The sequence below is a fragment of the Lissotriton helveticus genome, chromosome 6 (genome assembly GCF_964261635.1).
Source record: "Lissotriton helveticus chromosome 6, aLisHel1.1, whole genome shotgun sequence".
NCBI lineage: Eukaryota > Metazoa > Chordata > Amphibia > Caudata > Salamandridae > Lissotriton > Lissotriton helveticus.
Window position 1 is genome coordinate 1,182,235,646 of NC_136067.1, and position 23,993 is coordinate 1,182,259,638.

General features: G+C 42.5%; 1 protein-coding gene across 1 annotated transcript in view; it reads right to left on the reverse strand.

The window, feature by feature from the left end:
• Window positions 1-524: 524 nt before the first annotated feature.
• Window positions 525-23,993, reverse strand: part of KIAA0408 (KIAA0408 ortholog) — a 113,214-nt gene continuing 89,745 nt past the window's right edge. Inside the window, exon 6 of the mRNA XM_078648899.1 lies at window positions 525-1,627. Within this exon, the coding sequence (XP_078505025.1) occupies window positions 1,454-1,627 (174 nt within the window). The 3' untranslated portion in view covers window positions 525-1,453. The remainder of the gene's footprint in view (window positions 1,628-23,993) is intronic.

Here is a 23,993-nt window from a genome sequence, read left to right on the forward strand (position 1 = left end):
TTTACGCAATATAGCAGTGTCTCCCTGTGGGTTGAATGCTCACCGCAAATATGTTATGGTCTCAGGTTATTTTTCTGAAACCTGCAAAGATCTACTTAAGCCTTTCACCAAAAGTAAATGACATTAGGCAACAGTAACATCCGTTATTTACAGCACTAAAAAATGGCAGCAGTGCGGTATGAATCGTTACATAAAAAACACAAGCGGTAAGCATTATTCTAACGTATGCAGATTTACATCACTCCTAGACAAGTGCAAATTGACTTTCTTTGGCAGCATAATATTTGCCAAGTCCAAAAAGTTAAAACAAAATTCAACATGTCTCACAATATTATGACTATATTTTACTTTGAGAGATTCGAGTGCAACCAGTATAGTGGCATCAGCCAAGCGCCGATTCTGTATAAGCCACCATCAATAATTGTCCACTGAGCATACACTGCGATAAAGATTTTCAATCAAATGTCTGATTTACCAACAGGAAATAGGAAAACAACATAATAGTTAATCTTTTTTAAATTAGGTTACCTCTCGAAATAGCCGCATTTTAAGAAAATAAAATTTAGAGACAATGGTAGGCAGATTTTGGCGATTAAATTCCCTGTCCAAGAGTCTGTATAAAACACAAAGCAATAGTGTGCACACTGTTGAGAGGAGGCTTAGCACATTAAATCTTGTATTCTATTAGAAGTCTTTTTTTCAAGAATATGACGTCAAGGTGAAAGGTCATCTATCAAACTGCCATCCCCAAAGGGATGGCAACAGAAAGGTGATCAGACCTCTCATATTTGATTATAGTTAAAATCACTGCATTGATTATACAAAATTACTGAGGAAAAATGTGTTGTGGAAAAGGAGGAAGGATAAACGTACTGTCAGGTGTAAACCCACTGAGCAATAGTTGCAGTAAGACAGAGAAGTGATGTTGTTGTGTTATGTAACAGATGCGTCTCTTCGTAAAATCTTACAGAAATTCATTCATGTTGGTAGTGTTATAAATTTGCACCCTGTCATAATATAATACAAAGAGGAAGAATTATTTTTCTAATACGTGCACCTACAATACACACAAACACATTCACATGCATACAAATGGCTAAGCTTCCTGCGCCATGCAGGAACGTCCCAAGATCCTGAACTGGTCAAGAGTCTATTATAATACGATTTTACTCATGTTTACATCTACTCTGAAAAGTTCAATTATTAAACATCGATGAAGTTTACATAATATGGGCAACTCTACATAAAATGTACAGAAGTATAAGAATTCTGCTGATCTTAAAACACTGAAGACTTCTGACTGAAGATTGTGGAGGCCAGGTGTGCGGCCTCACCACCGATTAATCGAACTCCGCGGGAGAGAACGGAGCATGCGCAGCTCAAGGACACAGCGTACATACTGAGGAAAGATTGGCGAAGTCTGCACAGCAGCCGAGGCGTCAGCGTGCTGGAATCACACCACAGAAGTTTGTGACAGGAAGGCGAAAGAGCTGCTGTGTTCACATCCACCGAATGAAAGGGGCGCAGAAGAAGATCTCGGTGCCCATCTCGAAGGCAGGCGTCGGTTGGCAGGACAAGCTGGACGGGAGAACCCTTTCTGGTTGAGCGATTTACTTGGCGAGGGCATCTAAAACATAAATAAATGTAAATGATTTCAACCAATTTCAATATTATGTATTCTGCTGAGATAAAATTCAACCACTGTTTTTTTTTTAAACTTGTGAAGCCAATAAAACGTTCAAGTCTTCAAATAACTGCCATTTCTACATTCCACGATTAGCACATTATTTTGAAGTAATTTGAAGTAAATATATTGTTACAATTCCTGGTTTTACCAGTGGTGGAAGGCAGGGAAAAAAGTAGGGGAACTGTGGGCGGAGAATTAGAGGGCGGGAATAACCCATGGATTGAGTCTGTGGGCGGAGTCAGAGGTGTGGCAGAAAGAGCAAAATATCCCAATTTTTAGTATTTGTTTCCTATTTCGCTCACCGGTTACAGCTTATTACGTTATTTAATTTACCCATTGGATGCACATGTTTAAGGTTTAATATGAGATATTGACATTAAAATACATTCACAAAGTGGGCTACGTTTCCAATCACAGAATGTCCCAAATATCCTTAAAAGTGGAATTGCAAGCCCTTTGTATTCCCGCCATGGAGTTTCTGTCATTAGCACTTCTCCTCCCTTTTTCCACAAGAGCAAAATATCCTAGTTTGCAAATGTTTTCCACATAATTATGGCTCTGCCATATTTGCCACATAATACATCATCTGCTGCATAATCTGACAATTTTAAGTAATAAATTGTTTATAGCTCAAACGGATCAAAAGTTACTAAAAATGTGACTTGTGCTGCTGTGAAGTGGAGGGCCCTTTGCAAAGGTTGAATGGTCACCTTTCTCACTGCTGGGGTTGTATGTTGCACTGGAACTAACAAGGAACAATATTTGCAGAGACTGTTAGCATATGTAAAAATGTCAACATAATAAAGTATCAGAAAATGTACAGCACCACTAATACCACTGTAGGGTGTCAGAGCACTCTACATCACACATATCACACAGAGACAATTAATGATATGTGTGTAAATCACTGTATAGGAAATGTTAAATAAGGCAAAGGACTACAAGGTGGTGGAGTCACATGACAACCATACTAGTAGGCAGCATAGTTTAATAGAAAATTGGTCTGGAGAAACACCAACTCAGAATTTAAAACGTAATACCATGGTTGGGGGTTCTCTTTAATAATCAGAATTGATTTCTACCAAAATGAACCCTTTTTTGCAACATTAGGATAATCAAAGACTGGGGAAAAACCCATAACCCTCTAATTTATACCTTGCAGTTTGCATGCAGCTCTTACATGACAATTAATAGCTCACTGTTCTATGTGAGGAATTTAACTTATTAACTGCAAGTAACAATAGGGTCTCTCTGACAAAAGCAGTAACCCACCGACCTATTTACATTATGTGCACTTTGTGATCTGCATGGTACATGTTATTAGCAGTAGGCTCAGTGACCATCTGTGCTTCCTTTCCTTCCACTAGACAAAACTCCATCGCTCTCTACTGAGAAAATTAATCACTGGAGATATCATGACATTTTTATTGTTGTCAACACATTTTGGAGGCCAGGAAGGAGGCAGCAAGTGCTTTTAAAAGCTTATTATACTTGCAAACACAACGCCCCCACCTGAAGTCATCGCCCGGTGCGGTTGCACTGCCCTAGAGCCACCCTGCTCAAGGGTCCTGTGACCTCAGTGACTGTTGGTGTGCTGCTTCATAGGACTGACTGCAAAACTGGAGGTGAACTTCAGAATTAATTGTGGCGGACAGGCCTTCAATGTCAACCCACACTTGCCACTGCTAGGGTCCACCTGCTGGTGCTAAGACAGCAGGACTTTTAAGATCTTGCGGGGCCTTCTAAGGTCTAGCATGGAAATGTTCTCCCTCAGGGGGAGTGGTCTGGTGGACTGGACATGAAGGCTGAACCTGGTTCCCCGTTCCAAATTCAGCAGCTCTGACCATAGTGCTACATCCTCTTCCCCACTGAACACCATACTGCCCCACTGAGAGGAACTTGCACTGCATTGACCCGCTATAAACACCTGGATGTGACTCATTTCAAATTACGCACTAGACAAGACCAATAGGATGCCTAAAAACAAAATTAACAACATCCTAGATAAAGCAAACACTCATAGGGAATGAAAGATTAAGTAAAGATTGTGAGATGTAAGCAGGAACAACATGGTTACCTTTTTCCTTTTACACTCATTATTCCGAAATTAGTGAGTGCTTTTGTCTGAAAAGTTAAGGCCATGACTACAGGGCCCAGAAGGAGCCCGTTTCAATGCCCATTGCTTATATCCTTACAAAACATAAGCAGTATGGTTTAACAAGCATTTACAATGCAACGGTTTCGCCTTTGCAAAAGTTAGAGCTATTGGCATTGTAAATGACAACATTTTTATTTATGTGTTGGTTTTGAAAACAGATAAATAAATGGCATTGTCATTTACAATGTCAATCTCTCGCAAATGCCACACACACACACACACACACAGAACGCCAGGCGAAACCTAAAAAACATTCCTAATTGTGTGCATGCTTGCTTACCTCTACCGGCCATGTTGCAAGTTTGGAAACAAACGTTCACAAAAACAACAACTCTATGCCTCATCATAAAAGGCGACAGTAGGCTTTGTTGACTGTCATGCACACGTTTAAAAACCGGTAACATGGCAACTTATAGGTGTTGTGGTGACACGTTCACGGTTGGGGGCAAGTATAGTTGTGCACGTGGGGAGCGCAGCAGAAAAATAGGACATACTGACATATGCACATTCGTGACAGTGGCATGTACACATGTAGGATCAGGTGACCAGCACGGATACAGCAGTGTGGCTGACAGGTACATGCAAAGAGACTGTGCCCTACTCTTATGCAAAGACACTAGACTCTGACGTCTAAATATTTAGGAGCCAGTGGCGTGTGATCTGGTAGCACGTGTGGTGAAAGAAGAAATATGAGGCATTTCCATGCGCACAGGAGATGCAGGTACACCAGATGTAAAGAATATGTTGATGAATCGGCATGTATATAGCTGGCAGAGAACAGTACACATAAAGGAGAGGCGGGCTGCACATATATGCACGTGCCCGTTCAGTAGACCTAGGTGAAGGCAGGCTGCATGCAGACACGTGGGGATCTGTGAGACAATGACATGTGCACACACAGGTCAGAGAGTGCCAGCACTCACAGAGGAGACAGTGACATGTGTCCACTTATGCCTCTGGGAGATGGTTACCTATGCACACGAAACAAAGATAAATGAGCATCTATAAGAAGGAAACGTATACCTGTGGCAGGTGCACACTTATGACATACGATTTACTAGCATGCACAGACATAGTAGCAAAGGAAGTAGTGGAGTGCCGTGTGCATGCATAGGAACATCTGAAACAGTGACATGAACAGGAAATGGTCAGGGGCGTGGCTATGGATGGTGCAGCAGGTGCAGTGGCACCGAGGCACGTAGGTGTTATGGGTCCACCGCTCCCAAATTATACTAGTTTTTAATACCAGACCAAGGAAGAGGGGATACATTTACTTTTTGTATTATGGGTCATATCAACGCTCTGCGCGACAAAGCGTGTACATATGTAGGACAGTAGCGTATGAACATACAGAAATATAAAAGACGGTACACGTGCGCTCAGGAGTAAGTAACATGTCCACATACAGGAGACACTGATATGCGCATGTATAGTGGGAAGTGTGCTCATATAGCGGTTCGCGTAAAGGTGAGGTATGCACAGATGGATATAAGAGGTGCACACATGAGAGCATAGGAAGTGTTGACGTGCACATACAGGAGTGTAGAAGTTAATGACGTGTACATTTGGGAGTATAGGGCGTGGTGAAGAGAGCACCGAGAAATACAGTAATCAGGAGCATGTATATACGTAGGAGGCAGTGGTTTGTGAACGTGTACGCATGAAAAAAGCGGTCCGACATGCAAAAAGTAGAGAGGCGCGCGCACACAATACGAGTATGAGAAAAGCGACGTGCACATATCGGGAAACAGACAGGAGCACACACGACAGTCGTGAGCAAATGAATCTTTTGGGGGTGTTTCAGACGGAATGTAGCGCACAGCTCCTGGAGGGGGACAGGCTTTGGCACAGACTAAGCACAGGTCCCTCGCATGTGCACACACACAAACACGTCCTTCTAGTGTTTACAGTGCAATGAAATCCATTCACACACATTGCAGGCCAAGTATAAAGTCATAAGAAGTTTTTATGTTTGTCAATGTACCCATGTCAAATCGTTCTCCTTCATAACTACTCATCAATCTATCTATCCATTCACCCGTCCCTGCTTTTATCTCCCCATCTATCTATCTCTCTCTTAAGCCCGAAGTGAACGTACTCACCGTGAGACCGCGGCGGGAGGGAGGAGGCACGGACAGTGGGCGGGCGGGAGGGAGGGAGAAGGCACGGACAACGGGAGGGAGGGCGGGGAATAAACAAAGGTTGGACAGCATCGAACACGGACAGTGGGCGGGCGGTAGGGAGGAGGCACGGACAGTGGGCGGGTGGGAGGGAGAAGGCACGGACAACGGGAGGGAGGGCGGGGAATAAACAAAGGTTGGACAGCATCGAACACGGACAGTGGGCGGGCGGGCGGGAGGGAGGAGGCACGGACAGTGGGCGGGCGGGAGGGAGAACTTCGAGAAGGCAGGGACAACGGGACGGCGAGAGGGAGGGTGTGGGGGGCGGGACTTAAAAAAAGACCAAGAAACACCCCCGAATCGCGTTTTCACGGGGAAAGCGTGATTGACAGCCAATCTCTTCCAATGGCTAGCCTCCATTTATGGAGCTAGCCAATGGAAGACAGAGGCGGGACCAAAGCCCCATATGTGGGACATAAGATTTCACCCTGGGCGGAGCACCTGCTTCGCAGGTGCTACGGCCAGGGCGAAACCTAAAAAAAGGCATTGTCATTTACAATGCCAATAGCTTAAACTCACGTAAATGCAAGACCTATTGCATTGCAAATGCTCGTTTTTGCAGCAGTGATTCCAGTGTAGCACTCTGTAGCACTTCTCCAGTTCTGGCGCTACGAGGGAGACTGAATCCGTGTAGCAGGGAGTTCAGTCATTCCAGACTCACAGCTGTCCCAGGTGTGTAGTGAAGGAGAACGGACTCCACTCTGCAGCTGCAGTAAGCAGTGATCGCAACACCCTCCACTCGGCGGGACTCGCTGCTGTGGTGCTCTGGATGCCGTAAGAGGCAGCGGGAAGCATCTCGGTTTCTGGGCCGAAACAGATGCGGAGGACTGAGGTCTGGCTGCAGGGGCCCGGCTGTGACTGAATCTGGGGAATTAAGTGCCGCCAAGTGACTGGCTCCAGGAGTACTGATCGCAGTGCCCTCCCTCGATGACTTGGATGTCTGTGCGCAGGGCAGATACCCCCTCCTCTTGTCTTCTGTATTGCACAGCGCCAATGCAGACACTCTCTTGTCTGTGAGCAGTAGAGTCCTGAGAGTAGCACTCAGCCACCCGGTCTGTGCACAGTACACAGAGAAGCTGTTGTATGTGAGCACTAAGAACCTCTTCTGTTTGTGAGTGGTGCATGGAACGGACCCTTGCTGTCTGTGTAGTACAGACTCCTTCTCTGGGCCAGTACACAGTACACAGCGCCTCCTGCCTCTCCGTAGTGCGCAGAGCTACTGTCCGACAGTGAGCAGTGCACAGACTCGCTCTACTCCCAGTCTCTGGGAAGTATTTAGCCCTCTCGTATCTGTGCAGAGTACACAGACTCTCACCCTCCCTCCTTGTGGGCAGTACACCCCCGTGTCGGCGCAGAGTACACAGAGTACCCTGTCCCTGTCTGTGCATAGTACGCAGACACCCCAGTCTGTATAGAGTACATAGAGTCCCCTCTCCCTGTCTGTGGGCAGTACACAGCCCCCACCACCCCCTCAGCCTGTGCAGACTACACCGAGCCCCCTCCTGGGTGACCACGCGGCTCCTCGTCACCTCCTGCAGACGAGCAGCACGCCGCCACTCTCCCCGGCCACGCCGGACTGCTAACCTTCAACCTGGACATTGAGAAGGCCATGGTCTACAGCGGGCCCCTGGGCAGCTACTTCGTGGACTTCCACCTTCCTGACCGGAACACTTAAGTGAGGAAAGGCTGAGCGCGGCTGAGGTAAAGTGATATGTGAACATGAGCGCGGTGGGAGCGTGAGAGTAGACGCCACGCACATCGCCTGTCCGTGAGCACACATGGTTTGTCTCCCTTCGCTACCAAAAGCCACAATAATAGACTCACCAAGGAAAAGCAGCGCATGCGCTGCATACGCTAGGCGAGACCTAAAAATATGTAACACCTAAAACTCTTGTCCTTATGGATTCCATTCATTACAGCTAGCCAAACCGGATTTCAAACAGAGTTACCCCTGCGTACCTCCTAAACGTACACCATCTTCCTGTAGAACTCCCAGTCAGGTGGCTAAAAAGAAGGCCGCCTAGATCTACTGTGAAATCATTTACAGGTTCAGATTACCACTCAAACTTCATAGGCTCATTTTCCCAGTGGACTCATTCATTCACAGTTCCTTTTACGGACTGCTGCATCAAGTGCCTACATGCTGTATACATTAACACCAGACTGTGGATATCACGTACGATAAATGCTAGTACCCCAGATAAGGATTTACCTAATATCCTGAAAAAACAAGTACCACAACAACTACAATTTTAACCGTCCCTTGACTAGGATTTCAGCGGTCTCTTTTGCTCACATTTTCAAGTGCCTCCTACAGTATTCAGAGAGATTTACACACTTTTCTCTTGGGTCAGAATTGACCTCTTAGATTCCCTTGATGACAAAAGCAGTTGAAGGAACGTTCATCGTTAAAGAAAGCAACTAACTGCTTGCAACATATGGCGCAGAATGACCAACAGAAGAAGTCTACCACGGTCAACATCTCTACAAAGCGTGATATTTTTCATGGATGGGAAGGGGCAGGAGGAAACCTGTGTGTGTTGGCGAAACAAACTTCAGTGCACAGCGGCAGATCCTACAATTGTATGAATGTATGTGAAATGCCTGCTAAAAGGCCATGGAAAGAATCAGCACACCAGTGATGCACTACACCTACTAGCCCCTTCTACAAAACAGGCTCAGTCCCTCTCCTGCAGTAACCTGATGCGGTAATTCGGCACCTGACACAAGGTGGTCAAATTCCAGCAGGTTTCATGTAGGAGGGAGGTGGGGGAACAAATTTAAGGCCCCTACTTTGAGTACAGGGCTAAATTCCGATACATGTAGGGATCGGAAATACGAGTTGTGTGACTATTAAAACGCCCAATCCACGTAAAAGACCGTAAAAATTAAGAATTTCATATTTTTTAAACGTAATAAGTGCTTAATTTGATGTGTTAACTACAGATTCTGTGTGTTATGCCCCATATGCAAGGTAGAGCGTAGTACGACGTCCAATGTACTCCATTCTACTTCAAAGGGCCAAGAGGACTGCATACTGTCAGCAAGCAGTGGTCAATAGGAGAATCATCTAAAGCAAATTTCTGCAAGATCAATAGGTAAAAGACGTTCCTACCTTATAACCCCAAGCATGATTTTTTTCTCCGCTTAACTAGCACTGAAAACAAAGAATGCTTTTTTAGACTGGCAAATTCCTTTCCTGTCAGGTGCACAAAGAGACTGCTTTATCTGTTCCCCTACAGGTATGCATTCTTTAAAGACAAGTCTCCGCCCCGCCAGGATCCGTCATACAGGTCTCATATTCCACCACACTGCACAGTCTTCGTGTAAAGACTCAATGCAATTTATGCTTGGTGAGCTGTGCTCTAACCGGTGTATTTACATCACCACTTCTAACTGTGGCAAAATACTGCTTCTACCCCACCTCTTAGAACAGTCTCCTCAAGTCCAGAACAGAACCTTTTTTAATAAAGAACTGCTTTCATAGCTTGTGACCATCACTGCTTTAAGACTGCCATCATTGTCACATCACAAGGGACTGCCCAATGTAATTGTGCCACGTTTGACAACCATGGAAGGCTGAGTTAGCGTTCCCAAATCGCAATCTGCAGCTCAAAGTCATTATCTCACTGAGCTATTATGCAACAGCAACAATAAAACGTGGAGAACTTAGAAAATCAAGAAAAATTAGTGGGTGGCAACTGATTTACCACTGTTTCAACTGCATCGTTTTTACTTCATAACAGGCATAAAAACAAATAGTAGGACTGCAAGAAAGACAAAAAAATAAAACTAGAGAAAAACAACAACCCGACAGCCCCCACAATATACACAAGCGGCATTATCCACCCCAGAAATATCATATATATATATATATATATATATCTATCTATATATATATATATATATATATAATATATATATATATCTATATATATATATATATATATATATATATATATATATATATATATATATATATACACACATATACATACATACATACATATACATACATATATACACACACACACACGGTGGATGTCTTTCACAGATTTCACAGATACATGCTGCACTGCACGTATAAAATGTGAACGCCCAGAAGTCGAGGAATTGCCTACCAAAGATATTGTAGTTTTTGTCCACGATACCGAAGTTAACCACAGACTTCACAACTACTCAATAACTCAAAGTTGGTGGTACCAGCAACCACTCCGGATAGACTCCAGAGCATCAAAAAGTCACATCCCACCACCGCCAACCGGAAATGATACCTTACCCATCTATGAAACGCGCAGTACCAGAAGATCTTGACTCTGGGACCTACCACCCTCCTGCTTAGCTAACAGAACACTGCCCCCTGAAGTGGTCCGTCAAATAGTGGATAAAGTATTCATTAACACCCCCATTCCTAACAATACTCTGTCAACCATGAATCGTGCGAGTCTATTTAAATATTCGCAAAACCATAAGTAAGTGCAACTTAAAGACCGCCATTCCCATATTAGTAAGGCGGCCTACCAAAAAGAACACTGGATAAAGAAATAGCTCATATAATATTCTTCTAAACTGGGAAACTACAGAAACATGGTTTGTCTAATGAATCCAGCCACACGTTGTTGTAATCAGTGACAAAAAGGCAAATAAGTGAAAACTAAAGCAGGGCTAGTAGAGCAGGAATTGCTACCAGGGTGCCTTTAAAGTCGAATAATGGCTCCACACGAGGACGGATTAGCCAGCTGTTGATGTTCCATTCGGTCCTCAAACTGGTGTGAAAGATTAATGTACAATTTTTCAGTAGTAACCATGTGTCAAACCGAGCTAATGATAGCGCGCTTGTGCAAAGAACAATGCAAGCAAGAATAATAAAGGCAGCAGCCATTCTTGTGCATTTTGCACACAACCCACCTTTCCACACACAAAAAGGGGTATTAAGCATATAATATATCTTTTTTTAATACAATCTATCCGCACTTTTAAACTTTCGCCACTGTGTATTGTATGTGCTTTTCTATCTGGCTACGACCCACATCAAGAAATGTGCCTTTAATGTGTTACAACCATATGAAATCAGACCATGCTTTTGGGGTTTACTGTATTTGCAGCCATTAGTCAATTTCGTTCCCATTTCATGCAGTTTGCATCTTAACTGCAATTACAAATTTTGTGGTAATACTACGCTTTCCTGCTACACATTTTGTAAGGTAGAGCCTGGCCGAATTGGTGCACAGAAAATTACCACATAAATAGGGCACGTGGCAGTACCACGTGATCCTCGATCCATGTTACTAAACTGAATGAGCAGGTTACACCCCACTTAATAAACATAGAAGAAAGCAGTATCCGTATTAAACCAAGCTACAAAGGGCCATTTGCTTTGAATGTGACCAGCAGGTCCTTCAAGACGGCTTCAAAAGCAAACAATAAGAGCTATTTCACACACTAACTCGGTGCCTAAGAGGTCCGCCAGGCCAGCCTGCTAAATTACGATGGTCACTCTAGATGCGCCGTTCCTTCATCAGATAATAAAATAAAACTAGGAAAAGTAGGCCTGAGGGAGCATTTTCGGACTTTATTTAGCCGATGCCTTTTTACAAATGCAGATGGGTACGGACTTATACACGGAAACCTATTCCCTTACAGCTCCTAAGAGAGTAGGCCTGCGTATCCCTGCTCGCACCATGTAACAAATTACACGGCTTCTAGGAACTCATCACGCGACAGCACGCTTCGTATGCTGGGCACGGTGCACAGACATAATATCGACTCCAAAATATCGACTGGAAAGAATATCGAGTTTTAAATATCGTTTGGAGAAAATATCGACTAGACAGAATATCGACAGTCAAAATATCGTTTTTAAGGTAAGTGAAGTAATATCGACTGTAAATAATATAGACAGTGAAAATATCCAAGTATATAATCTAGATAGTAAAAAATATAGTTTTTTCAATAATATTTAATTATTTATAGTGTTTTTATGTTATAATATATGTGAAAAGTGTCATTTTTTTAAATAATTATTTTTAATTAATAATTTTTTTTAATTATTGTGTAATTTTATTCTGTAGCGGGTTGTGGGTTTATAGGGGAATAGGGTGGGAAGTAATTTAATTATAATAAATTAAATATGTAAATTTATTAATTGGTAGTAATAATTAATTAATTGGTAATTAAATAATATATGTTAATTATTTACAATTTAATTGGTAATTAATTTAATTTAATTGATTAATTGCTAATTATGTTAAATTAAAGGGGTATTTTTAGGGTTCAGGGTCAGTTTTCAGTTTTTGGGCAAAGGGGTATTTTTAGGGTTCAGGGTCAGTTTTCAGTTTTTGGGTAAAGGGGTATTTTTAGAGTTCAGGGTCAGTTTTCAGTTTTTGGGCAAAGGGGTATTTTTAGGGTTCAGGGTCAGTTTTCAGTTTTTGGGCAAAGGGGTATTTTTAGGGTTCAGGGTCAGTTTTCAGTTTTTGGGTAAAGGGGTCTTTTTAGGGTTCAGGGTCAGTTTTCAGTTTTTGGGTAAAGGGGTATTTTTAGGGTTCAGGGTCAGTTTTCAGTTTTTGGGTAAAGGGGTATTTTTAGGGTGTAGGGTCAGTTTTCAGTTTTTGGGTAAAGGGGTATTTTTAGGGTTCAGGGTCAGTTTTCAGTTTTTGGGCAAAGGGGTATTTTTAGGGTTCAGGGTCAGTTTTCAGTTTTTGGGCAAAGGGGTATTTTTAGGGTTCAGGGTCAGTTTTCAGTTTTTGGGTAAAGGGGTATTTTTAGGGTTCAGGGTCAGTTTTCAGTTTTTGGGTAAAGGGGTATTTTTAGGATTCAGGGTCAGTTTGGGGTTTTTGGGGTATATATACAATATTGCCTATTATTTAATTAAATTTTGTTACTATATATATATGTTTTAAGAAATATGATGAAAAAAAAATATTTTTTTACTTTCATTAATTATTTAATTATTAAAAGTTATTTTAAGTATTGTTAATTATATTTTAGTAATTAATTTTTTATATTAATGTAATTAAACATTGTTTTTAGTAAAGTCGATATTTTTAACAACGATATTTTTGTAAACGATATTTTGTACTCGATATTTTTGTACTTACCTGTTTGTAGATAGAAACTCGATATTTTGTACTCGATATTTTCTCAACGATATTTTGGGTAGTCGATATTCTTTCAGTCGATATTCTTTCAGTGATCCGCTGGGCACCAATGAAAGGCTGCAGGAAATTCCATTTGTTTTTATTCAGCAGTTCATCACCCTCCTGCCATTTCTAAGCGCTGGAAACAGCAAGTGTAACTATCACCCAAACTCGAGTTACAAATTAACGGTTTTGCCATCTTCGGGTTTTGTGCAGCGCTTTGCTACCCCTGCGGCGAGTCTCGGTATGCAAGTGCCTTATGAAGTAATTACAGCTGGCTTTGCTAACCAGCTCCTCCCACCTTTCTACCCGAGGACGGTCACACACAAGCTCCGCTGCCCTGCAGTCCGCCGAAACAGCGAGCCGGGGAGAAGGAGAACAAACACGCCCAAAGAACGATAGGTTTTTCCATTGTCGCAAAAAAAACCAAAAAACAAGTCAGGTCCCGGGCCGGCAGCCAATCACAGCGCGGCCCGGGGAATGACGTCACGGGGGTGTCCCGGGCCGGCAGATTCGGGGGCGTGTTTTTCGTGCTCTCCCCTTCCCATTGGCTGGAAGGTAAAATTCCAGCCAATGGGAAGAGGAGAGGGTGGGACTTTAAAAAAGACCCAGAAACGCCCCCGAATCGCGTTCCGAAGGGGTAATAGTGACTGACAGCCAATCTCTTCCAATGGCTAGCCTCCATTTATTGAGCTAGCCAATGGAAGACAGAGGCGGGACCAAAGCCCCATATGTAGGACATAAGATTTCGCCCTGGGCGGAGCAACTGCTACGCAGTTGCTACGGCCAGGGCGAAACCTAAAAAGATCCCATTCGTGATCGAACAGGTGTTGTACACATTTTGTTTTCCAATTCACCCATCAAGCAGGTATTTCAGTCCCTTCTGGAATGGTGCACTTTCCCACCCAGGGAAAACAACGTTGTTCAAAGAGAGACAAGAAAACAAAAGTAGTGCTCTACTGGCAAACACTGTAAAGTGGCGCCAATGTGTTTAGGTGTGAATAAATCAATATGGCAACCTTGCAATCACTATGTTTTGCTTTAGTTAGTTAGTTAGTTATTTTCCATATTTTGAATGTTTTATTTCTCTCATCCTGAGGCTGCACTTAGAAATTGAAAAATGGCAGAAAAGAGACGTTTCCAGAAAAAGTGTTTTTCTTGTTTGGATCCATTTCACAGGGGAGCAAATAAGCGAAAGGAGGAAAGAGAAGGTAATACCTGTTTCTTGAAGTCTCGGTTTTCACTAAATGAGGAGGAGCGAGACAGGAAGAGAGGGAAGAGGGGGAACAAAGAGAAGGGGCAGGAGAACTGGACACCTTCCTTGTCTTCTCTGGGCTCGTTTCCTTCTCTGCCTGCTCCGCCAGTCCCCAAAAGCCGAGCCTTAACTATCGGCCTTGGCGATTTCTACCGTCGGGGACTCATGTTTAAAATAATAAGGTAGGGGAATGGAATCTTTGAAATTATAGAAGTAGGGGCATGCCGTGCCCTGGCGTTCCCGCCCACTTCGACCACTGGGTGTTACCATTTAGTAATGAAATATCACAATTTATTTACAAGAGTCAACATACTGATACTACAGATGTGACCCCAAAAAAGAAAACATTTTGTAAAGCAGCACCTGTCCTTTTAATTGAGACAACCTGCTTAAAAAAAAAAACGATTCAGAAAGCAAACGCTAGGATAATGGTGCGCTGTTCCTTGCAGGCCACCATTCCTGCATTCACAGCCATTTGCTGGGGTGTCGGAAATTACGACCTGCCAGTTAAAATTAATTAGGCAGGTTGTTTTGCAACCCTCTGCAAATGGGCATATTGCATTGTGACCGTAAAGTACATAGGTCACATCAAGAACTACATACCCTTTGGCTATGGGTTTTCAAATGGGCCATAGTACATAGGTCCCTATCTTCCCTAAAGTTGTGTATCACAACATGGATCACAACACAGGCTTTTCCAGCTCCAGTCGCCTGTTTTAGTACTAATAACCACTGTGTGACAAATTGCATATCTTTAAACGTAAAGGAATATATCTTTTTTTAACTTAGCTGTATATACACACAGTGCTGATGCTTTTTCACATGCCCTGAAACTGCAAGGGTGTGTTGGTAATAGATTGTCAATTCATACATTGTGTAGCATTTCCACAATATTTTGCAAAATCACCATTACGTTGTTGGTGATAATAAAAACGCAACTGCATGGGTTTGTACAGCATGTTGAATCACCCATCTGTTGAAAGTGGGTGTGACCCAGGAAAGCCAATAGGTCTGTCTTTAATCTGCTATGACACACACACATTATTTGTGTGGGACTGTTTTTCAAATGAATACCATATTAACGCCAGAGCTAATTGTAGTATTCTGGGTTTAGTATTTATGTTACTGCACTTCTCTGCATCTAGCTACTCAGCCAGTGTGAGTGTTCCAGGTTAGAATGTGAGTGTGATTGACATGAATGGAATGCTTGTGTGACTGGTATGAGGGTTGGCAGTTGGAGTATGGGTTGAGTAGCTAAGAGGCTGCTCCTGGTGGGGCTGCTTGTTCCAGCATAATACTTCCTGTAAATCTACTTATGGTTAAATAAACATACTTCTCAACTCTACCTCATCTGCCTCGGCTACATCTCTTCATGTATGTATGGACCCAAATACTACATTATTCTTGGCGACGATCTGGAGACTTTCCTGCGCAAAATATGCCTATTTACAAGAGTTGGGAGTACCCTGCAACTGAAGTGGAACAAGCATCTATCATCACAAAGTAACGAACCGCTACAAGCACATAAAGTAGCCCCACCAGTGCCGAACATCTGGAAGCCCTAGTCAAGTTGTGCTGTCAAGTCATCTCAAACAAGGTTTCTGCGTAAAAATCAACGACAAAACTGCCTACATGACGCAGAAGAAACAACATCTGACATAGCACCTTGGAGACAACAACCTTAAGCAAGCATTGTCAAAATTGAACTTAATCTGGAGCCAAGGTAATTGGTGTCTGTCTGGACTAGTGCGTGGAAAATGACTCTTTTTAAAAGACGTTGGATGTGTTACGATCTTCGTGTGCGTGTGGTCATCCGTTCTAGCGCTGACTTTGACAGAGATTTGAACCATGTGCCAGCATTTCCGCTACTTCAGGATAAAAAACGTTTTTTTTTGTGTGTGTGGAAATAATTGACTGCTTTCCTCAGTGACCGTGCTTTCTGTAATTCAGCGGCCGGAAAAAGGGTACTAAATTTTCAAGAAAGACACTTTCAATGTCAAGTAATGTGAATGTACCTGATTATGTCAGCAAGCTAACTGTTTACTTGGAAGCCAGTATTTCCGTTAGTCAGGAGCTCCTTTCCCCTCCTCTGCCGATTTCAAATGGTGACGCAATCGAACCTTGCAAGAGGGTTCAGTGAAGAGTATGCGTCATGTCAGCTGAGCAGCATGTTTCCTCAGTGTTCCACTGTGAGCCACCCAGAGCTACGTGATCAGCGTGCCGTCATTTTCTCGGCACTGTCTAGAAGAGGCTCTTTATACCGAACTTGCACGAGCAGGTTCGCAACATCTGGTGTCTCTGGAAATCGTTTTTATTTTGATGACAAGCTTTTCACTCGGCAGCTCTGGATTCTCCGCTTATTCCTGAAGCGGAATTGAAGGAAGTAAAAGAGAGCTCATGTCAGGTATTTTCCTCACGTTTTCAACTGTGGCGTTCCCATTATGACAGATACATTTAGACATTATGAAAGAGTATATGGAAGGGATTTACAAATTGACAATACACATTTTTGAAGGTGCGAAGCTTTTTGGAGCCGATGTCATTTTAACATGAACCTATTTACTTTATTTCAATGCTCTTCTCATTGGTTACGTTGCCATCTAGTGTCCAAAGTTGGTATTTTCCTTTTGAATTTGAGATCAACTATCTTCTGTGGTTTCTTTCCTTCTCTTCTTCAAGAAATGATTCAAGTCATGCTTGTCTATCAACCCAGTGACAGGCACACCTATGACTGTGATAAATTTTTTTACATCTTTTTTAAGATATAGTATGTTCATTTTTGAAATGTACAAGAAATGTATTGTTTAATTTATGATGGGTTCTCTCACCCTTATGTCTACACTGCATTATGCTTGTGTCACTTTTCATGTGTTTGCGCATAAGTTGTTTAGGGTTCTCTCACCCTCATTTCACTGCTTTAGTTTGGTACATGTGTTCTCCTACACATATTTGCGCAAGTTTTTGTTAAGGGTTCTCTCACCCTCATTTGCAATTTTGTATCCCTATTCTTGGGATGGGTTTGGGTTGTAGTCCCATTTCCCCTCATGGTTTTACCGTTAGTTAACCCTCATGTCTGGGTTATTGGGTTCTTGTCTTTGTTTAGGACTTTTACCTTCTCTACCTGTGTTGGACACCTTGTAGTACGTCTTGCATGCATGTCGCACTGTGCGAATTTCTCTTTTGTGTCCAGTGTGTAAGACGCCATGTGCATCACATTTTCGTTTGTGTGTAGTCATTATTTGGCTCACTTTGTCTTGTGTAAGCTGGTTGTGCTTAACTTCTTACCTATGTGTTGGTTGACACATGGTACTGCACCTGTTCGTGCCGCGTGTGTGCTTGGGTCCTGTCCCTTGTTACACCTCCTTTTGTTTGGTTATGGGTAACCCCATATTTTCTCAGTTCCTCTCATGAGGAGTGGAAATTTTGCCACATTGTGCTGCACCTTCTAGTGCCGCAAGTGTTCTCAGGTCTGTCCTTTGCAACACCTTCGTCTATGGGTAGCCCCATATTTTCAGTGTTCCTCACATGAGGAGTGGAATTGTTTTGCCACATTGTGTTCCTCACATGAGGAGTGGAATTGTTTTGCCACATTGTGCTGCACCTTTACGTGCTGCGTGTGTTTTCTTGGGTTTGTCCCTTGTTACACCTTCGCTTATGGGTTAGTCCCATGTCTTCTTAGTTCCTCTCTTGAGGAGTGGCTTTTATTTGCCACTGTCTACCTTCGTGAAGACGTTTTCTTCATGTTAGGTCTTACTCACTTGTTGTTTGTGAGTTCGTCTCTCATATATAATTTTTCTTTTTCTTCAGTATTTAAGGAGGAGGATGGTGTCAGTGTTAGTGTTTACTGTCTCTTTCTTCCTTCTTTCTTGGTTTTTGTCTGTTTACCCTCTCGTGGTGTGAAGTCCTTCTCATCCCTGGGTTCACGGATAAATATTACTACTGTATACTTTGATTGTGAATACTTTTCTTCTCCGCTCTCAGGTTCCTTTTTGTTTTCCATTTCGAGAGGGAGAGGATGTGTAGTATTCTGGGTTTAGTATTTATGTTACTGCACTTCTCTGCATCTAGCTACTCAGCCAGTGTGAGTGTTCCAGGTTAGAATGTGAGTGTGATTGACATGAATGGAATGCTTGTGTGACTGGTATGAGGGTTGGCAGTTGGAGTATGGGTTGAGTAGCTAAGAGGCTGCTCCTGGTGGGGCTGCTTGTTCCAGCATAATACTTCCTGTAAATCTACTTATGGTTAAATAAACCTACTTCACAACTCTACTACATCTGCCTCGGCTACATCTCTTCATGTATGTATGGACTCAAATACTACATTAATGCTGTAGCAAATGCTCATTATGCTTGCTTCTGCTACGTGACAGAAAGGCCTGATTGCTCTTTGATGACTAGGCAAGTTATCTTCAGTTAGCTTCATAGTGGTGTGAGCATCTAAAAACAGAATAACCCTATTGTAAAATGTACAGGGGTCGGCGGACAGCATACTAGTTGAAACAGTGCTTACATGACAGATGGGGAAAGCCTCATGAAGTGAGTCGCATTACCCATATTTTTAGGCAGCAGTACAGTCTCAGACAGGTTATATGGTGGATTACATGAATAGAACATGCAGAGATGCTCATTGGAACCTTCAACATCAAACCATGGAATATAGTTTAAACAACTAGTAAGCAAGGAAATGTACTGAAAAGACCCTTTACCGACAGTTTATTCATCATTAATTAGAGGTTTTCTCAAACTTGCAGGGGGATCTATATTCCCCATTGACTATTCAATGGAATCCAGGCCATTAGGAGATCCCCATTTGACTAATTTTGAGCACCTTTAAAAAGTAATCAAAAAAGGAATTTTTAGAAGAGAAATGTTTGAACTGTGGGCTTCAGCCCACTCACAGGCCTCATGTTTGCTTGCCCCATCATCTGTCTCATATTCATTGTCATCATTTGTCCCTGGCATGCATGGTCATGCCTCTTCTTGTGTTTAGCCCTCCCCACAGAGCATGGATCAAGTACTTGTAAACATCCACTGCTCCAGTTTTTACGACTATTTTAGGACCAACTTTTTTCTTTCTTTTTCAGTAATCTACAGTGCACATGCTTTTACCTGCTCCATCTCCTCCCACCCGCCCTCATGCCATGTCTTCTAGATCCTTCAATCTTTCCCGATCATTGCTGCTTTTCATTGCCTCCACATCCACCCTTGCATCACTGCTTTCTCCCTCGCACCACCGGTGCTTGCCCCATCCACAAATTACCCCTCTCATGTCACTGCTTTTCCCTTGGTTGCTGCTTTCCATTTACCCCACCTCCTCCCTCCCATCTCTGCTTGCCCCCTTCACTACTTTAAACCTCCATTGTAGTCTGTTTTGTTCTAGTGAGTGGTGGTGTTCTGCCTTTTGTTAGTGTATAGCTGATGTGTTGATTGGAGCCTGTGTGCATGGCTGCTATTATTTGGCACACGTGTAGTCTCTGTTTATTTTCTGAGCGTGTGAGTACTAAGTGTGTTTGTGTTTGCACCAAATGTGGTCGTTCGTCAATGGTGTTTAAGGCTGGAAAATCAGATCTCAAATGAATCAAGTATGTCAGAACTTCTAAAGAACCTGAGCCGTCTGTTGTAATTGCATATTCATGTTTCTCACCTTGCTGCTTCTCATTTCATAGGGTGGTATTCTATTTTCTCACATTTCTCCCATCAGAACACTTTCTTATTTTTTTCGCATTCACCAGTGAAGTGTTTCTGTGCACCATTGAGGCTTAACTTGAATTCTCACACAAAAACCAGACTGAGTCTGGATGTCATCAAGGTCTGCCTGCCCGTCAGTGTCCTTGGCAAAAGTAGTCCTTTTAAAGTGGGTGCAGGTGTGATGTATTTCCTCATGTTCACTACTGTAAACTAGCTTAACACTGTGATTCGTTCTGTTTTTTGTGTGCAGTTTTATATAAAATACCCAAAGGTAGTGGAGCGCTTTACATTAGCACCAGATAATTTTTTTGCAGTTTTATATACTGCCATCACCACCCGAAAGGTGTTGGAGTGCTTTGCAATAGCACCAGTTCCTTTACACAAGGACACATTCATTTTTGTAGGCACAGGGAGATTAAGTGATTTGCCCAGAATCAAGGATGTTAAGCTGATACAGAAACTTAAACCCGGTTTCCCAGCTCCATAGTTGGCAGCTCTGGTTCTTGCGCCACATCCTCTCCCAAGAGGATGTCAGATGGTCTCCCAAGCCTCGGCCTCAAAACCAGATTTTTGAGATTCCGGGCAAATCTCCCAGTGGCTGACTGCATTTGCTATTTGTTGCCTGTCCATTTCCCACCAGTCACTGCTTGCCCTCGCTGAACTCTGTTGCACTGATCCCCTCCTCCGCCGACTTTGTTTTTCAAATGTTTATGTGCAGTTTTATGTAGTGCCAACACCACTTTAAGGGTATTGGAGCACTTTACATAAGCACCAGTTACTGTTTTCGTGAAGTCTTATATAGCTTCAACATCACACAAAGGTATTAGAATGCTTTACATTTGCATCAGTTACTTTTTTTGTGTGCAGCTTTGTCTAGCACCAACACCACCCAAAGGTATTGGAGCGCTTTACATTAGCACCGGTACTTTACACAATGGAACATTCATTTTTGTAGGCATGGCAAGATTAACTGATTTGCCCAAAATCAAGGATGTTAAGCCTGCGCCGAAACTCAAACCAAGTTTATTAGCCCTATAGTATTCAGCTCTGGCCCATACGACAAATCCTCTCCCAAAAGGACGCCAAATAATCTTCCTAGCCTCGGCCGGAGTTCCACTTGGCTAGACAGCGCATGTGCTGCTCGGCTGTCTTGAAGAGACGATTTGTGTTCTATCTGTGGGCTAAAATGCCACTCATCTCCAACGTTAGCATTGCTCTCATATTCTTTGATGCCATTCGTCATGACATATGGGTGTCATTACCTGCTCTTGTGTTCGGCCCTCCCACAGTGTAAGACAAATAGTTGTCTCCTTACACTGCTCCAGGCTTGAGCAGCTATTTTTTCTTTGTTTTCAAGCACTCCATAGGAGTACTTATGTTTTCAGGCCGTCTCCCTTGTACACATACACACATACCACAAAAGTGTATCCGTGTGTACATAAACTAATGCATTTCTTAAAAAGTTGCTGAAACATGAACAGAACATGTTTATTTTTTTACTGCATGATTCGATGGTACTGGAGCGCTTGCTCCGTCTTGCCAGAGCGTGTAAAAGGCCAATGTTTTTGGAGCACTTTAAGTGCTCACCAGTTACATGCTACAATGCTAACCTGCTAACCCAGAGGCTCAATCCTCTACAATGCTACCATGCTAACCCAGAGGCTCAATCCTCTACGGAGGGATTACTAGCTACCCTACTCACGGAAATCAGAGAAAAATTTGCAGTTTCAGAAAGTAACCAGACGAAAATTCAAGCAGTCTGTGAAAAGTTAGAAATTAGAATTAATGACATTATGGAAAAAAAAGGGCTACGGAGACGGCCATGGAGGATTTCACGAAACAAGTAGAAAAAAACGCATCCGAAATTTCAAGATTAAAGGATAACGATAAAGTTTAGAAAATAATGCAAGAAGAAACATCAGGTTCTTGAATGCACCAGAAGATGCGGAGGGAGGAGATGTAGGATCTTTCCTAATAAACCTTCTTAGAGAGTTGCACCCCGACATAGATAAACAGTCCCTAGAGGACGACATACAAAGAGTTCACCGGGACCCCTTTACCAAAAGACCTGTAGAAAAAAAATCTGAGAAGGATTCTAGTTAACTTTACGTCTTATGCACTAAAGGAAAAGATCCTGGCAGGGGGTCTAAAAGTAGGAGTGTATAACAAAGGGGGCTGTCATTCCGCATCAGATCAAACTTTTTGCGCATCACACAGGACAAACAATGGGAATCAGGGAAATCTATGCAAGAATTAAGGAGCTTGGGTGCCACAGCAAATCTACGATTCCCCGCCTCTCTAATAGTGATGTGGAATAACAAAATGTTTAACTTAAAGGATCCCGCAGAGGCAAATGCCCCGATTGCCCAGATAAAAAGCACATGCACATGAGAAACGCTAAAATCCTGCCTGGTTAGAGACAGAGTCTGAAACCTAGAGGTATTTTCGTTATACCTCTAGCATCAAGGGAGGGTTCTCCGGGGCGTGGGGATAGGGTCACAAACAAAATGCAATTTTTTTTTATTTTTGGTTTATACACAGGGTGAGGGAGCATGTGGGAAAAAAGAAAAAAAAATGTCCTCATTTGTGAATAACAGTCAAAGATTTCAAATTGGTCTTGATAGACTTGCGATTTCCTCTTTAAATGTAAGCAGCATTCTTAAAACGCATTCCTTTAATACTTCTGTCTTCTAGGATAGACGCAGTTAGGACAGGATTAGCTAAAAGCATGAAAATTATGTTGTGCAATGTTAATGGTATTAGGGTCCCTTCCAAAAGAGAGAGAATCCTAGAATATTTAAGTCTCCCTGATAGCAATGTATTCTTTATTCAAGAATCACATTTGCTTAAAGAAGAATGGACATCAATTTAAAAAAATCAAAAATGGTTAGAACATTGTATTTGCACAACTCAAACGTGTACAATAAAAGGGGTTGCTCTTTTGTTTAGAAAACCTGCCCAAGCTATGCTTGGGGAGCGCATGGTTGATCTCCTAGGTAGGTGGGCAATCGCTAGGGCTAAAATAAAAGGTTCCTGGCTGACTTTTGTAGGTATTATGGACCTTATTTAGACGACTCAGCTTCATTATACACTCTACTCCTTCAGTTAACTAGTACAAATGACCCTATCATATTTGGGGGTGATTTTAACTTGGTTTTAGACCCTAGCCAAGACTCAACCTCAAGCAGAGCAGTGGTAAATACACAAAATATGAGAGTTGCCTTTGCGTGGAAAACCAAAGCTGACTAGTCTAGAAAGTGGATAAAGGACCTCCGATGTTCAAACACCGGTAACATCATTACGGATGACTCTGGGTTTGAGGAGGCCTTTGTACAATTTTTCCAAAATCTGTATACAGAAGAGAAGGTATTTGATGAAGATTATATGGATGATTTACTTTCAGAGTTAGATCTTCCTTCTCTTCAAAGTAACGAAAAAAGTCAACTAAACCGCCCCATAACTCTGGAGGAAGTTGCTCAAACCATTAGCACTTTAAAAAAGAGGAAAGCTGACGGCCCTGACTCTATTCCAAATGAGATTTATGTTATTTTAAAGGAAGAACTTGTGCCTTTTCTTTCTCAATTGTTGAGTTTGGCCTTTATAGAGGGTCATAACATCCCCATGTCATGGGAAGAAGCTACCATAACTATTCCATTAAAACCAAACAAGAACCCGAGATCCTGTAAATATTACAGGCCTATTTCGCTTTTAAATAGTGACCGCAAATTATACATCCAGATTATAACGAAACACCTGGATAAGGTAATAGGACCACTTATACACCTAGACCAGAAAGGGTTTATGAAAGGGAGGCAGCTTTGCGAATTAATGCATGACTTAAATGGGGCAATAGACATGGCGCAGATGTATAAGATCCCATTAGCAGTAAT